General features: G+C 34.9%; 1 protein-coding gene and 1 long non-coding RNA gene across 2 annotated transcripts in view; one reads left to right on the top strand and one right to left on the bottom strand.

The window, feature by feature from the left end:
- EIF2A (eukaryotic translation initiation factor 2A) overlaps positions 1 to 15,729 on the top strand; it is a 32,724-nt gene extending 16,995 nt beyond the window's left edge. Inside the window, exons 7-14 of the mRNA XM_077864709.1 lie at positions 686 to 759; positions 897 to 1,041; positions 1,220 to 1,336; positions 3,725 to 4,296; positions 7,604 to 7,717; positions 13,624 to 13,752; positions 14,506 to 14,571; positions 15,335 to 15,729. Coding sequence (XP_077720835.1) covers positions 686 to 759; positions 897 to 1,041; positions 1,220 to 1,336; positions 3,725 to 4,296; positions 7,604 to 7,717; positions 13,624 to 13,752; positions 14,506 to 14,571; positions 15,335 to 15,400 — 1,283 coding nt within the window. The 3' untranslated portion in view covers positions 15,401 to 15,729. The remainder of the gene's footprint in view (positions 1 to 685; positions 760 to 896; positions 1,042 to 1,219; positions 1,337 to 3,724; positions 4,297 to 7,603; positions 7,718 to 13,623; positions 13,753 to 14,505; positions 14,572 to 15,334) is intronic.
- LOC144293710 (uncharacterized) lies at positions 9,360 to 14,421 on the bottom strand. Its single transcript, XR_013360946.1, has 3 exons — positions 14,349 to 14,421; positions 10,772 to 11,570; positions 9,360 to 10,540 (listed from the first exon to the last, which is right to left on the bottom strand). It is a non-coding gene; the product is annotated as an uncharacterized LOC144293710 (long non-coding RNA).
- Positions 15,730 to 16,112: the final 383 nt, after the last annotated feature.

The following is a 16,112-nucleotide window of genomic DNA, read 5'->3' as shown; positions in this document are numbered from 1 at the left end:
AAATTTATTATTAAAGAAACAAAGTTGCTTGCCATATATTTTCTTATAGTTGAATCTTGCTATTGTATCCTATCTTATAGTTTAACATGTTCATCTGTCCCCTAAATAGCTCCTTGAATCTAGAACTGGTCAGCTTCAGATTCTTTTTTGGGGAAATGAGGGCAAGTCTACCTCATAAGTGGTGTTCCTTTCATTTAACAAGAAGAATATAACATCTTATTGTCTTTAATTTTGTCGGATTACCTGACATTAATGTTCAATGCGTAGATCCATCATTTCATGAGTAGATACAAGTTGGTGATTTCCAAGTCTCCCTGCTTCCCCATCACTTATAAGGTATATTTCTTCTATCAAGAGAAATTCCCCTATCTACTGCTTGTTATCTAGTGATACCATTTATATAAGAAAGGGCACTGTTCTCTTCAAATCAATCAATGGGAGTTAGATATGCAGTCCCATTACTTACTCAAGGTTGCCCAGCTAGTAAGGGACTGGGTAGGAAATTCAAGCGTAGGTCTGTGTTGTCCTCACTCCACGTTTTCTCCAATATGCTGTCTTACCTACAATGAGACTACAGGGAGCAGTATCAGTAATTACATTAATCTTTTATAATGCATTCAGAATTGATTGTGTTCCTGTTAGCTTCTCTCTTCCATCTAACACTATTTGCTTTTTTTTTTTTTAGACACAATCGCAAATAAATTACATTTGCAAAAAATTAATGATTTTGTGTTATCACCTGGACCCCAACCATACAAGGTAATTTCTATGTTTTTGTTCATGTGGAATATTACTAGATTAAACCTTTTCCTAGTTCTTAGTGACTATAAAAACATGTCCATCATAGTTTATATGCCTCAAAAAATTAAATAGTGACTTATATGTGTGTATTTCAGGTGGCTGTCTATGTTCCAGGAAGTAAGGGTGCACCCTCATTTGTTAGATTGTACCAGTACCCCAATTTCGATGGACCTCATGCGGCTTTAGCTAATAAAAGTTTCTTTAAAGCTGATAAGGTTACAATGCTATGGAATAAGAAAGGTATGACAAATATACTTTATCTCATTTTTTAGGTCTTGAGACTTTTATTCCCGTATGTCTAGAAAAAAAGAATACCATGCTTAGTTAATCAAAATGTGCTATTATATTTTTAATATTTTTCTTATCAGCATTAGGTTAATTTGTGTTTTAAATCTAACTAAAGTTTTTGCTGTTCTAGCTACTGCTGTGTTAGTAATAGCTAGTACAGACGTTGACAAGACGGGAGCATCCTACTATGGGGAACAAACTCTGCACTACATTGCAGCGAATGGAGAAAGTGCTGTTGTGCAATTGCGTGAGTATTCCAGGGGTCTTCCTGTGATAAAACAATGGAAAGAACACAATACTGTAAATGTGATCTCATCCAAATTCTTGATCACATGATAAAACTCATATATTTTCATAACCTTGAAGTAAAATTTCTCTTAATTAATAAACTTAAAATATCCCCAGACATCGATTATTTTGACAAAATCCAGTTAATTTAGTTAATGCCAACACTTTAGTGGGGAACTTGCTGGGTAAGGTAATTTCATTATAATAGCTCTTTGTGAACTTAGTTATCATGACAGTAAGTTGGTTTGGCACTGTCTTCAAAACTGACAAACGTTACTTACCATTTCATCTTTTGTTTTGATGACTAAATTACTGTAGAATAATACAATTGTAAAATTCTGGTAACTCCTTGATTTTTCATTTTGAATTGAACCTGTAAAAGTAAGATAAACTTCCTTACAAAGGACTATATATTCCCTCTGAAGTCAGAAAGGAAGTCAGAAAGTCCTCTTTCTTTCATAATTTAACATTCTGAAAGACCTAGTCAGTGTAACTGATCAAAAGAATAAACATATAGTTTTGAAAGGAGTAAACAATCATATCTGCATATACATGAAGTCACAGTATAAACAGCCACTTAAAATACATAACAGAAGAAAAGATCCCATACAGAACAACAAAAGGCAGGAAGTATATAGGACTAATGGGAAGAAAACTTTAAAATTTCTAAGGGATAAAATGTGATCTTTATAAAGATGTCATTTCTCTCCAGATTAACCTAAAAATTAAAATGCCAGTAGGTTTTCTTTTGAACTAGATAAATTGGTTTTAAAGTTGATTTTCTTTCTTTCTTTCTTTCTTTCTTTCTTTCTTTCTTTCTTTCTTTCTTTCTTTCTTTCTTTTTTTCTTTTCTTTTCTTTTCTTTTCTTTTCTTTCTTTTCTTTCTTTCTTTCTTTCTTTCTTTCTTTCTTTCTTTCTTTCTTTCTTTCTTTCTTTCTTTCTTTCTTTCTTTTTTAATTTATTAGAGAGAGAGCACAAGCAAGGGGAGGGACAGAGGGAGAGGGAGAAGTAGATCCCCAGCTGAGATGGGAGCCTGATGCAGGGCTCAATCTCAGGACCCAGAGATCATGACCTAAGCTGAAGTCAGACATTTAACTGACTCAGTTACCCAGGTGCCCCAACCTTTTTTTTTCTAATCTTAAAAGTGAAAAAAGATTTTCTAACAAGGCAAAATGATAAAAGTGAATATATAAGATATAGATTTCTGTGTCAGGGGAAGAAAAGTCCATAAATTAAAACAATAAAAATTTGGGGAAAAAATTTTTTAGACAGACAAGGGATGAATATGAGAAAGGTGAATTTTGTCACTATATCAAGTAAGTCAGTAAAAGACCAATACCTGGAGAGAAAAATAGGCATGAGACAGTAAAAAATAGACCACAGAAACGATATAAATATACTAAGTAGTGCTTAGTTTATAATAAAAAAAGATAGAAAGGAAGACCGGATAACAATTTTTCTCTTCGTAGCTTGGCAAAGATAAAAGTATGAAACTACACAGTGTGAAGGGAGAGTGAAGGGAAAATATGAACTCGTAAGAACTACTGATGGAGCAACGGGTGTCTCAGTCGGCGTAGCATGTGACTCTTGATCTTGGGGTTTGAGTTCAAACCTCATGTTGGAGGTAGAGGTTGCTTAAAAGAAAAGAATAATCTTAAAACTTTTGATTATATAAAATGGTACAGCTTCTCTGTGGGAGATTTTAGCATTATCAAATAAATGTAGGTGCCTTTGAGCTGCCAGGTTCACTCCTACAGATGTGTTTGTGTACACTCACAATTGAGAATATACAGGAATATGATACCTCTGGGAAAGAGTGAGGCAGATTTTAATGTGCTTATATGGAAAAATCTCCAAAATGGAGTACACTAAATGAAACTATAAAGAACTTTGTGTGAGTGTGTGTGTGTGTGTGTGTGTGTGTGTGTATCTTGTTTAAGAGAGATGCTTAATTTCAACAAAAAAATTCTGAAAGCATATACAAGGAATACAGTAGAGGGCTGCCTTTGTGAAGATGGACTTATTTTGTGGCATATCATTTTCTATAATTTGTATTTTTATTAGTACTTGCCTACATTACCCCTTCTAATGAAAACTAGTGTATTAATGGTACTAATAATGTATATTTCTATCAACCTACATTGTCAAAATATTTTAAAGGAATTAAGATAAAGCATTAATCTCCATAATATATCATATAAAAATATTTTAATTGTGACATATCTTGAAATTTTGGATTTTTTTTACTGCTTGATATGTTTATGAGTATTCAGTTATAACTTGGCTAATAAATACTGTATTTATGTAATGATTTATTGCTAATTTGGGTTTTATATTCTTTTTCTAGCAAAAAATGGCCCCATTTATGATGTCGTTTGGAATTCTAGTTCTACTGAGTTTTGTGCTGTATATGGTTTTATGCCTGCAAAAGCAACGATTTTCAACTTAAAGTGTGATCCTGTGTTTGACTTTGGAACTGGTCCTCGTAATGCAGCCTACTATAGCCCACATGGACATATATTAGTACTAGCTGGATTTGGAAATCTGAGGGGACAAATGGAAGTGTGGGATGTTAAAAACTACAAACTTATTTCTAAACCAGTGGCCTCTGATTCTACCTATTTTGCTTGGTGCCCTGATGGGGAGCATATTTTAACAGCTACATGTGCTCCCAGGTTACGAGTTAATAATGGGTACAAGATTTGGCATTATACTGGCTCTGTCTTGCACAAGTATGACATGCCGTCAAATGCAGAGTTATGGCAGGTTTCTTGGCAGCCATTTTTAGATGGAATATTTCCAGTAAAAACAATAACTTACCAAGCAGTTCCAAGTGACGTACCCAGTGAAGAACCTAAAGCTGCAACAGCTTATAGACCCCCAGCTTTAAGAAATAAGCCAATCACCAATTCCAAACTGGTAAGTAAAGTTTTACTACTTTGGTGAAACAAGGTTTTTCAGATGTGGAGTTCTCGAGACCTTTTTCTCATGCGTATTCTTGCATTACTTAGCACCTGATTAGAATATAAACTCTAGAGTAGAAACCATGGAGGACCTACTGCTGAAGTTAGTGAACAGCTAACATAGTTAAGTTGACAAAGTAGTCAATTTAAAGCAGTTCACATTTTACATTTGTGGGGAAAAGAATGGAGTATGACATATTGGCTTTAGGGAGATCGTGGGCTCAAATTCAAGTGCCTGTCAGAATAGGCTGGTAATGTAAGGCTTTGGTGACTGGCAGAGAATGGTGAAAGGGAGAGACCATGCCCTCTGGAAAGGCGATAACAACTGCACAGGAGTAGCCGATAGTTTCCATAGGAGATTTAGGCCCAGGTTGCCAAGACAAAACAAGTCTGGATGGTTATGTAAAATTTCTTGATTTTTAAAACACTGTTGTTCAAACAAAACATACTTGTTTTCCTTAGGCTGTCAGTTCCCATCTGTATTGTAAAGTTATGATCAGAGCATCAGTCAGATTCTGATCTGCTTTAAAATGTTAACATTTCAGAGCTCAGGGGAAGCATCTGTTAATGACCGGAGTCTCTGGGATGATGTTAAGGAATAAAGTAGCTCTATAAAAATGAACAATATCGTTGGTATTATAAAGGTGACCATATAATAGGTGTAAACTGGGACCAAGTAAGCAGGAATATATAGTCACTTAAATATCAGGCACTCAGGGAAGTTGGTACTTTTTCAAAGGATAAACATTCCTATGCCTCCTTTGTCCCACTCCTCACCCTTTCAGACACAAAAACAAGAATAATGCTTCCTCCTCCGCAAAATGTAGCAGTGGTCTGTAACTTCTTGACTTTACTGAAATGTTCTATTTAAACATTTTTGTTGTATTATTTCCTAAAAACATATAAAAACGTATGAACAAACCCCATTTATAATACTTGCATTTAGATTTAAAAGATATAGTAGTCTTTGGATTTGTCTTATCTCTAAATTAAATTTTTCCTTATCTAAGATAAAAACAGAAGTAACCTCAACATATCCTGCTTTCTAAATATCTGTAAGGTATCTCAACAGGAGTAAATTCTGAATTATATATTTTTATTCTCTGATCCATAAAACTTATTTTGATAGGGAAAGGAAGAGAAAGATCTACTTTGAAAATAATGCTAAAACTTGGTAAGGTCTTAAAACCAACATTGTTTTTTAACATTTAAGATTTCCACTTAATTTTCTTTTTTGTATGTGACGTAGTGATTATGTGATCCTATCAAATCATTTTAGTTGAAGGAACCACATGGCCAATAATGAGAAATTTTTGTTTGTATCAAATTCCAGAGATGAGCTAAATGGCAAAAAAATACTGTCGAGAAATTACTGGAAACAAAGACATTCTAGGAAAGAACTTCACAAAGGAGGAGGGTTATATAGCACAAGGGAAAACAAGGTGGGATTCTCTTTCAAGAAAAAACTTACTTTTTTTTATAAATACAAATCCACATATGAATTATACTTAAGTATTTCTTGGCTTTCCAAAAAAATATTTTCCCTTATATAATGTATTCATCAAAACAGTCCCATAATAATTGACATAAATGAAAAAACAAGTTTTATTACCAGGGATAAAATTATATACGGTGGGCACAGTACTAAAAGGCAGAAAATTCTGCTTATGATCCATAATAGCTGTGTGGATTTCTTGTGTTTGTCTAAAATGAGTCTGCTAGTGACTGCATTGTGTTTGTAGTATAGAAGAGCCTTGTAACTCATCCTTTCTTACATCATTTTTCATTGCTTTGTCATGTTCTTGAAGTTCTTACGACTAGAAACTTTTTACCCAAAGCAAGGTACTATAGAAGAGCCTGCTATTGAAAGAATTTTGATGTATAAAATAGATGTTCAGCCAATATTGCTATGTCTTTAACGCTGTATGCAGTGTGGATAACAAGTGCAAGAGACTTGCCGTCAGATTTGTCTGTTCCACAAATATAGGTTTTCACATATTCAGTTACTTCAGGTAGAGCATGTACGCACACAGAATTTCAATGACCTGAAATAGTTCTTGCAGCTAAAATAAAGTCACAGTATGCTTTCCTGCTTCTTCTGTATCTTCAGTGTTTGAGCCCCTGCCCATTTCCTTGTAGCATTTTTAAGTATCACCTGGATCTGAGATCTAGTACTTAAGAAACTTCATGGAGATCTGATTCTTCTGATGTGCTTAATATGATAGAGTCTAAGAGACAGCTAACACTGAGATAACAGCAGTTGGGAGGGAAATCAATAAGTAGATGAGAACCTGATAAGCCGTAGTGCTATCATGCGTGCTCTGTGTTGCCTCAAGCAACTGTTGAGATGACCTAAACCTGTGTATGTATATTCTTTTCTTGAACTATAACTTACACGTAAAATTATAAGATATTTAAAGGGTACGTCATGGTGATTTGATATATTGTGCACATTGTGAGAGGATTCCACCCATCTAGTTAACAAATCTGTTGCCTCTTTTTTTTGTGTGTGTGTGTGGTGAGAATATTTGCATTCTTGGCAAATTTCAATTATACAATACATTGTTATCAACCATAGTATGTTTTATACTAGTTCCTCCTTGATCCTATCCTTAATCCGCCCTTTCTGTTCTGGAATATAGTTGATGGATGGCTGTATAAATATCTCATGATGGAAATGATTATCTGTTTTTATTATTTTAGTCTGACCAGTCATTTAGTTTTTTGTGGACCTCTTCATTATGTTAATCCTGGATTTATAAATATGCAGTTACCACTTCCTATTTGTTTTTTTTTCTTCTGGTCTTAGTTTTTCAGTTTGCTTTTATTTTTAACCTTCTAATCTCTGGTTTTGCATGTAAAGACCTAGCAAGTAATTCTTTGTGCAAATGAGGCAGCTGGGTTTCTGTTGGCCATAGTCAGATCCAAACAGACCCCGAAAGAAGCTGTTGTTAGTATCTCATTTCATAAGAAGCATGTGTCAGTAGTAGTACTAAGAAAAGTTCCATTATTTTAACAAAACTATACTGTATTTTTCTAGCACTTGTATAACTGAAAGAATAGGAAGATCCTCATTAAATCCATCCTGACAATTGGAGTATACCTACTACTGATAAGAGTTTTGAAATATTCTTTGCCAGTGATCTTAAAATAAATTTAATAAAATAAGCTTATCCCATGCTAACAAAATTATATAGTTTATGATAAATGTTTTTTAAAACATGGATTCCATTTCACAATTGTTTATTTTATATTTTCCACAGCATGAGGAGGAACCACCTCAGAATATGAAGCCACAAGCAGGAAATGATAAGCCATTATCAAAAACAGCCCTTAAAAACCAAAGGAAACACGAGGCTAAGAAAGCTGCAAAACAGGTATTTGGGACACTAATCTTTTCAAAACAAAATAAACAAGTTAAATTAGCTTAATTTAAATCTCAAAGTTTAAAGATTATAGTCCTAAAAATATAACTATTACGGGTTTTTAAGATTTATTTATTTATTTAAGAGTGTGTGCCCACTTTCGTGTGCACACGAGCACGGAGAAGGTCAGAGGGAGAGGGAGAGATTCCTCATGCAGACTCCCTCATGAGCATGGAGGCTGACAACACACAGACAACGTGGAGCTTGATCCCAGGACCCCTGGATTATGGCCTGAGCTGAAATCGAGTCCACCACTTAACAGCCACCCAGGCACCCCAAGACTTGACTATTATGTTACATAGTCAGAGTTAGACTTAAATAGCCAGAATGCCTTTCCTTTGTTTTTGCCTATGAATTTCTGAGTAGTTCTGTTTGTATAATAAGGAAGGGAGGAAACTGGACTTGACCTTAAAACCGAAAACCCTAATGGGATTGTATAGTATGTTACTTGTAACAGACTCTTCTGTTGGAGCCGGTGTGAAGTGGTATAGTTTGCTCCCTGAAAGCATCTGTTAAGAGAGATCAGAAGTTATGTGACAATAAAGCCATTTTGTTAATCAGTATTACATCAGTATAAGAAATTATTCAGGGGATCCCTGGGTGGCTCAGCAGTTTTGCGCCTGCCTTTGGCCCAGGGTGCGATTCTGGAGTCCCAGGATCGAGTCCCATGTCGGGCTCCTGGCATGGAGCCTGCTTCTCCCTCTGCCTGTCTGTCTGTCTGTCTGTCTCTCTCTCTCTGTCTATCATAAAATAAAAAATAAATCTTTAAAAAAAAATTATTCAGCTGGGAATCTAAACACCAGAAGTACCCAAAACAATGGAGTTGATCTAAAATAATTTTTTTTAAAGATTTTATTTATTTGACAGAAAGTGCACAAGTAGGCAGAGAGGCAGGTAGAGGGAGAGGGAGCAGCAGGGTCCCCGCTGAGCAGAGAGCCTGATGCAGCGCTTGATCCCAGGACCCCGTGATCATGACCTGAGCCAAAGGCAGACGCTTAACCAACTGAGCCAGTCAGGCGCTTCTAAAATAATTTTTTATGTGATTTTATAGTTGCAAAACCATACCAGTGTAATAATTAACAAATTATGATTGTGTATGGTTTGTGGTGATAGTGAAATCAGCTAGGCTAAGAGTATCTGGTTAATGAAATCCTCATGATCACATTTTTTTAAGATTCAGACAAAGCAGTCTTGCTGTTAATGCTTGGATTTTGACAATTCTAGGTTGCTTATATGTTTCAGTAGGCAATTACTATTTTAAGATATAGAATTGCATTAGGTAGATGTAGTCTGTTAAAATCTGAGCTTTAAAAAAAGAATCAATGTGCTCTTTTGTAGTTAATATATTTCATCTCCAGAAATATCTTTAAATGGGTCAGGTTTAGATCAGCCGAAGCATAATGATCTATTCCATGTATTTACTTTTGTAAAAGCAGGAATTGTCTTTATTTGCTTGTGTAAAAGGAATTATCTTTATCAGACCTCTAATTTGCCGTGAATATTACGAGTTAGTACTATCCTTTGAAGTACTAGTAGGTAAGATTTTTTTTTTCCCTAGCTAATATTTTCAGGTATAATTGACAAAAATTAAACAAAAATTTTTTAAATGTACAATGTGATATGGTGTTTCAGGTATACATTGTGAAAAGATCCTTACAATTGAGTTAACACATCCATCACAAAATACTTACTTTTTGAGGGATGAGAACACTGAAGTTCTACTCTTTAGCAAATTTCAGTTACACAGTACAGTATTATCAGCTGTGGTCCATGTTATATATTAGATCCTGAGACTTTATTCACCTTATAACTGAAAGTTTGTACTCTTTTACCAGTCTGTCTCCATTTCCCCCACTCCATAGCCCCTGGCAACCACCATTCTTCTCTTTGTTTTTAAGAGTTTGACTTTATTTTTATTAGATTCCACGTATAAGTGATACCATGCAGTTTTTTCTTTCTTAGTCTGGCTTATTTCACTTAGTGCAATCCCTCCATGTTTATTCATGTTGTTGCAAATAGTTTTCAAATAGCTGAATAATAGTTCCTTTTTTTTTTTTTTTTAGATTTTATTTATGTATTCTTGAGAGAAAGCATGCGGAAAAACACAAGCAGGGGGTATGGCAGAGGGAGAAGCAGATTCCCCACTGAGCAGGGAGCCCGATGTGGGGCTCAATTCTAGGACCCTGGGATTAGGGCCTGAGTGAAAGTAGTTGCTTAGCCAACTGAGCCACGCTGGTGCCCCTGAATAATGGTCCATTTTATATATATTATCCACATTTTCTTTATCCGTTCATCCCTGATGGACACTTAGGTTTTCTACCTTGGCTATTGCCAATAATGCTGCAGTGAACACAAGAATATAGGTATCTCTTTTGAGATAATGATTTTGTTTCCCTTGGTATATCTCCAGAAGTGAGATTTCTGGATCATATGGTAGCTCTATTTTAGTTTTCTGAGGAACCTCCATACTGTTTTCCATAGTGACAGTACAAGATTTCTACTCATTGAGATTTAAGGGCCTTCTGAAACCTACTCAACTTAGAGTCTTATTTTTATAAATGATAGTTCTTCCTCTTTATTAGAAGATTAATTATTTTAGAAAATCTTTTAAAATAGTTTTTAAAATTAAATTCCAGTCAATATACAGTGTATATATTATACAGTGTACACAATATACAGTGTAGTATTACTTTCATATCTACAATATAGCGATTCAACACTTCGATACGTCACCCAGTGCTCATCAAAACAAGTGCCCTTCTTAATCCCTATCACCTATTTATTTATTTATTTATTTATTTATTTATTTTTTTTAATATTTTATTTATTTATTTAGGATAGTCACAGAGAGAGAGAGAGAGAGAGGCAGAGACACAGGCAGAGGGAGAAGCAGGCTCCATGCACCGGGAGCCTGACGTGGGATTCGATCCCGGGTCTCCAGGATCGCGCCCTGGGCCAAAGGCAGGCGCCAAACCGCTGCGCCACCCAGGGATCCCTCCCTATCACCTATTTAATCCCCCACCTACTTCTCCTCTGATAACCATCAGTTTGTTCCACGGTAGTTAAGAGTTTTTTGGTTTGCCTCTCTCTTTCTCTCTCTCTCTCTTTTTCCCCTTTTCTTGTTTGTTTTGTAAGTTCACATATGAATGAAATTATATCATTGGTCTGTCTCTGGCTGACTTATTTCACTTAGCATAATACTCTCTGGCTCCATTCTTTTTGCAAATGGCAGGATTTCACTCATTTTTATGGCTAAGTAATACTCCATTGTATGTATATACCACATCCTTTTTATCCATTCATCAATTGATGGGCACTTGGGCTGTTTCCATAATTTGGCTCTTGTAATTAAGGCTGCTGTAAACATCGGGGTGTATATATCCCTTTGAGTAAGTATTTTTGTATTCTTTGGATAAATACCTAGTAGTGTGATTGCTGGATCAAAGGGTAGTTCTGGTTTTAACTTTCTAAGAAATCTCCACACATTTCCAGAGTGGCTGTACCAGTTTGCATTCCCACCAACAATGCAAGAAGGTTCCCCTTTCTCTGCATCTTCGCCAATACCTGTTGTTTCTTGTAGTGTTGATTTTAGCCATTCTGACAGGTTTGAGGTGATATCCCATTGTGGTTTTAATTTGTGTTTCCCTGATGATGAGTGTTGCTGAGCATCTTTTCATGTGTCTATTGGCCATCTGTATGTCTTCTTTGGAAAAATGTCTATTGAGATGACTGGTTGGCTAGTTATGGCTGTGTGATAGAACGAAAGTAAATGGTCCATGACAGGATCCACCTTCTCACTCCTGACCTGAGTTAAGTAATCAAAGATAAAGGAATCAGATGTATATAATTTAACCAAGTATTTAATTATAATCTGGTGATGACTTTATAAGATTATGAACTTTACCAAAAGGAATTGAAACTAAGAATTTAATCTTACCATATATGCATCATTTTCAGAGAATGACCAGAATTTAAGTATAATAATGCAGACATTTTAACGTACTCTTGGTTGCTCAAAATATGGTGGAAAATTATATTTTATATTTCACTTAACTTTAATGGTTTTTTCACATGTATTGACATTAACCTATCCTAGAGGAAAATTTTTTTTGGCTCATTACAAACTAAATTTGAAATTTAAAATTTTTTTTTATTTTTTATTTTATTCATGAGAGACACAGAGAGAGACAGAGACACAGGCAGAGGGAGAAGCAGGCTCCATGCAGGAAGCCCAATGTGGAATTTAATCCCGGGACTCCAGGATTAGGCCCTGGGCCGAAGGCGGTGCTAAATCGCTGAGCCACCCAGGGTTGCCTAAATTTGAAAAACTCTTATTTGATGTATGTCAAAAGTGAATTTTGATAGGCAAAGTATCTCTTCTTTTACTCTTTTCCTTTAGTTATCTATTATGGAAATATCAAACTGCATATTGTCAGAACTTACAGGCTTCTTAAGAGTAGAATCTAAATAGTTTCTTTCTAACTACTCTGTTAAATGCTTGTTCAGTAATGCATTTTTACCTAGAAGGTTAGAAATTAATGTTCATTGCATTGGAATGTATAAAAAGTACAACTAACATATTAAAAAGAAAATTACTCCAATTCTATACTCTCCAAAAACTCTCAAGCAGACATGTCTAGATATAAAGATACAAGAATGATACCGTTTCATGTCCCCATGGGATGCTTTGGTGTTCAGAGCATTCTACCTAGAACTCTGAGTAGGAGGAGTTTTGGCCCTGGGGCTTTATGTATTCCACTGGGATTTCTATAAGAAAGAAATAGAAGTGTTATCCTGGGGCCAGTAAAGCCTTCTTTTCCCCCTGTTGTCAAAATGTATGTCTTGTCATAATTACAAAAGGGGAGTAGTTCTTTGACTACTTCATTTATTTAGCCCTGCAATAAAGCAAGTCTTATGCTGGGGGCACAAACAGAACAGTGAACAAAGAAACCTCAGGTACAATCTAACAGGAGAGAGTACAGTACACGTTTCAGTAGGGATACATACCATGTGTTGTGCGACTCATCTAATCTTTTGGTTTGGGAGAGAATTTCCCAAAAGGCCTAATGGACAAGTTAGGGTCAGCCAGGTGACCTCGAGTTGTAGGCACAAGGAACAGCACACACAAAGACTGGGAAACAGGTGTACAGCACCTTAGGGGAAATGGAAGTGGTTCAGAATCAGAGATATGATCCCATTGGGAGCAATATAGTATCCCTTTGAGTTTTCCTTGGCACTTTGTTGCAGAGCTGAAGGGATCTGATTATAAATAAATCTCTGCAGGACTTATCCGGTAACATTATCCGTTACATGTACTTGATCAAACATACTTAGTAGAATTGGAGGACATCACAAAAGTGAAACTTCAAACACCTTATATTAAAAGTCCCTTTCTAAACCATTAATATAGTGGCACATCCCAAGATATCCAAAAACTTGGAATGCTTATTGGCTGACACAGAAACCTCCTGGTTTTTTCTGTTAAAGTAATTTCATTTCATTTGTCCTTTCATTATATTACTAATATACTAATATAGTTCTTTATTTTATGATTCTGCTACTTTACCTCTAAATTTTAGATCTAACAAACTGTTCCCTATGATGACTACATAGTAAAAAACCTTTTGGATGTCTCCTTAAACTGATTTTTTTTTTTAAAAGCTATATTGTATCTTTCTGTCATGGGACAATGTGGCATCCTTCATGAGACCTTGAATTCAGATCTTTTATATAAAATGTAGTATAAAAGATAAAATCACATTTTGGTTTCTGCATTTTATATACCAAGGCTATGTTGGTTGAAGTACTTTAATGTTTTCTTTTTTAGAAGACTGAATTTTTGAATATATTTCCTATAGGAAGCAAGAAATGAGAAGAGTCCAGATCTGGCACCTACTCCTGCCCCACAGAGCACACCACGAAATACTATCTCACAGTCAACCTCTGGAGACCCTGAAATAGACAAAAAAATCAAGAACCTAAAGAAGGTGAGATATTGAAGTAAAAACCAGATGTGTTTATTGAAAGAGATCTGTGAGAAATACATAAAGAGAGGCAAAAGAAGTTTGTAGCAGTTCTGATTATTGCTTTCTCACTATGAAATACTATAATTTGGGAATGGCACTGATTTTAGTTCTATTTACAAATGTCTAACAGCTAATATTAGTCTTTATTATTGATTTTTGGAGTCATAAGAAATGATCATTAGTACAGAGCTATGCTGAACACTTTGATACTCAGTATTTCATCAGACATTTGTCAGATAGGTAGGAAGAGATATTTATCCCTTAAAGATGAAGAAGAAATTGAGACAAAAAAAAAGTTCATTAATTTGTCATATTGCATCCAGTTTGCAATGATGGCCCTGGGGTAAAACCAGGTTTCTAGAGCCTTCCCAGGCTGCCAAAGATGTTGTCTAGGTACAGTGAAGTGCTGGAATAAATGGTGAAGTTGGTGATATATTTCATACACATACATGTACATATAGAATATCATTACTTTAAAGCTTGAAAATTTTTTTGCCAAATCCCATGTTCTTAGCATATTTAATTTTACACTTAAATTAAAAAACAAAAAATTTTACCTTAGCATTTTAACCGACTGTCCTTGACGCAAAGGTAAGATGGTTGATTCTCCTCATTTTTCCCATTTGTGTGATTGAGCCGTTACTAACAAAATTTGCATTCTGAAATTACTTACTCTTCCTTCCTCTTGACTCATGACATATTTGACATTCGCAGAAACTGAAAGCTATCGAGCAACTGAAAGAACAAGCAGCAGCTGGAAAACAGCTAGAAAAAAATCAGGTAATTTTTATACATTTTATTTGTTCCTATAATCACTACTACTTTTCTTTTTATTATAAAAATTGTTTAATCAAGTGGGAGAGTACATATATTTAAACACTTGAAAACCATATGCCATATGTTAGGTAAAACGTAAAGTGTAAAATGTTTTTACACTTAAACAGTTGAGGATGGGGAAGATATGATGACCATTGCTACTAAAATTCAAGGCAGGGCAGCCTGGGTGGCTCAGCGGTTTAGCGCCACCTTCAGCCCAGGGCGTGATCCTGGAGACCCGGGATTGAGTCCCACATCGGGCTCCTTGCGTGGAGCCTGCTTCTCCCTCTGCCTGTCTCTCTGCCTCTCTCTCTCTCTCTCTTTTTATCTCTCATAAATAAATTAATAAAATCTTTAAAATAAAATTCAAGGCAGTTTATTAAAATCGATAAACCTAGGATTCTCTTCCTTGTATCTCAGAGTGCACTGCCCCGCTTGCTTGCACCTTTCTCTCCTTCTAAGGGAAGCCCAAATGTAGAAAGAAGAATTTATTGGACCATCTGTGTTGCCTTATGACAGTACCCATCTTTTTCCCCACTGCTTCATTACCAAGAAACAAATCAGAGCTTGTTTCTCTGTATTTGTAAATTGTATTTTCTGGTAGACCTATTATTAAAGTATCAGAAATTCTCTCTTTACAAATTTTTTCTGCTTTGCCATTTTAGCTATAGATCCAACAATTATTTCATTTCCTGTTTAATAACTTGGTTGTTTTAAACTTTTCTAGTTGGAGAAAATTCAAAAAGAGAAAGCCCTTCTCCAGGAGCTGGAAGATTTGGAATTGGGTATTTAAAGATTCACAGAAACCAAGTTGTTTCCAGAAACCAGTGCAGACACATTTTCTGTTAAACACATTGGTGTACATGAAATATCCATGTGCCCGCATTGAATGCTCATCTGTAATTTTAACCATTTAGCCAAGATTCTGCATATATGCAAAATTATTTAATAATGTCTATTAAATTGATGTTTACATCCTGCATCCTGTACCATGTCCACACATGATATAGAAAAGAAATACATGAACTTTTTAATAAGTTTGACCGATTGAAAGGCAATGTCATTGTTTTTTAGTAGGGGACAGTATTTACCACATATGTAAATAAAAGCATTTAAATCTAATTGTTGTTGGCTTTGTTATAAGTTCCTAGGTTAACAAGTCTTTTATTTATTAATAAGACAATTTTGGGAAATTTTTCCTTTGACTATATAATAGGGCTTTTATTTTTTATCCTAAAGTATTGTCCAAATTTTAAAGAAAAGCCTTAAAAATCTGATCCTCTAAATGTATTAAATCGATTATATCATTTGTAGTATTTGAAATAGTTTTTCTGATTAGTTCTAAAGTAAATATGGACTTTAAAGATAAGAATGGTAAAACATTTTATTTTGATATTTCAAATAATTTAGTGATTTAAGGATGAAGTAATTATTTTTGAAACATGAATTATGATTATTTTGCTATATTCGAGTCTTGATTATTTTGATTGTTTATTCATATGATG

Source organism: Canis aureus, chromosome 22, assembly GCF_053574225.1.
Source record: "Canis aureus isolate CA01 chromosome 22, VMU_Caureus_v.1.0, whole genome shotgun sequence".
Taxonomy (NCBI): Eukaryota; Metazoa; Chordata; class Mammalia; order Carnivora; family Canidae; genus Canis; species Canis aureus.
Note: the sequence above shows the minus strand (reverse complement) of the source record. Positions and strands in the feature narration are given on the sequence as shown.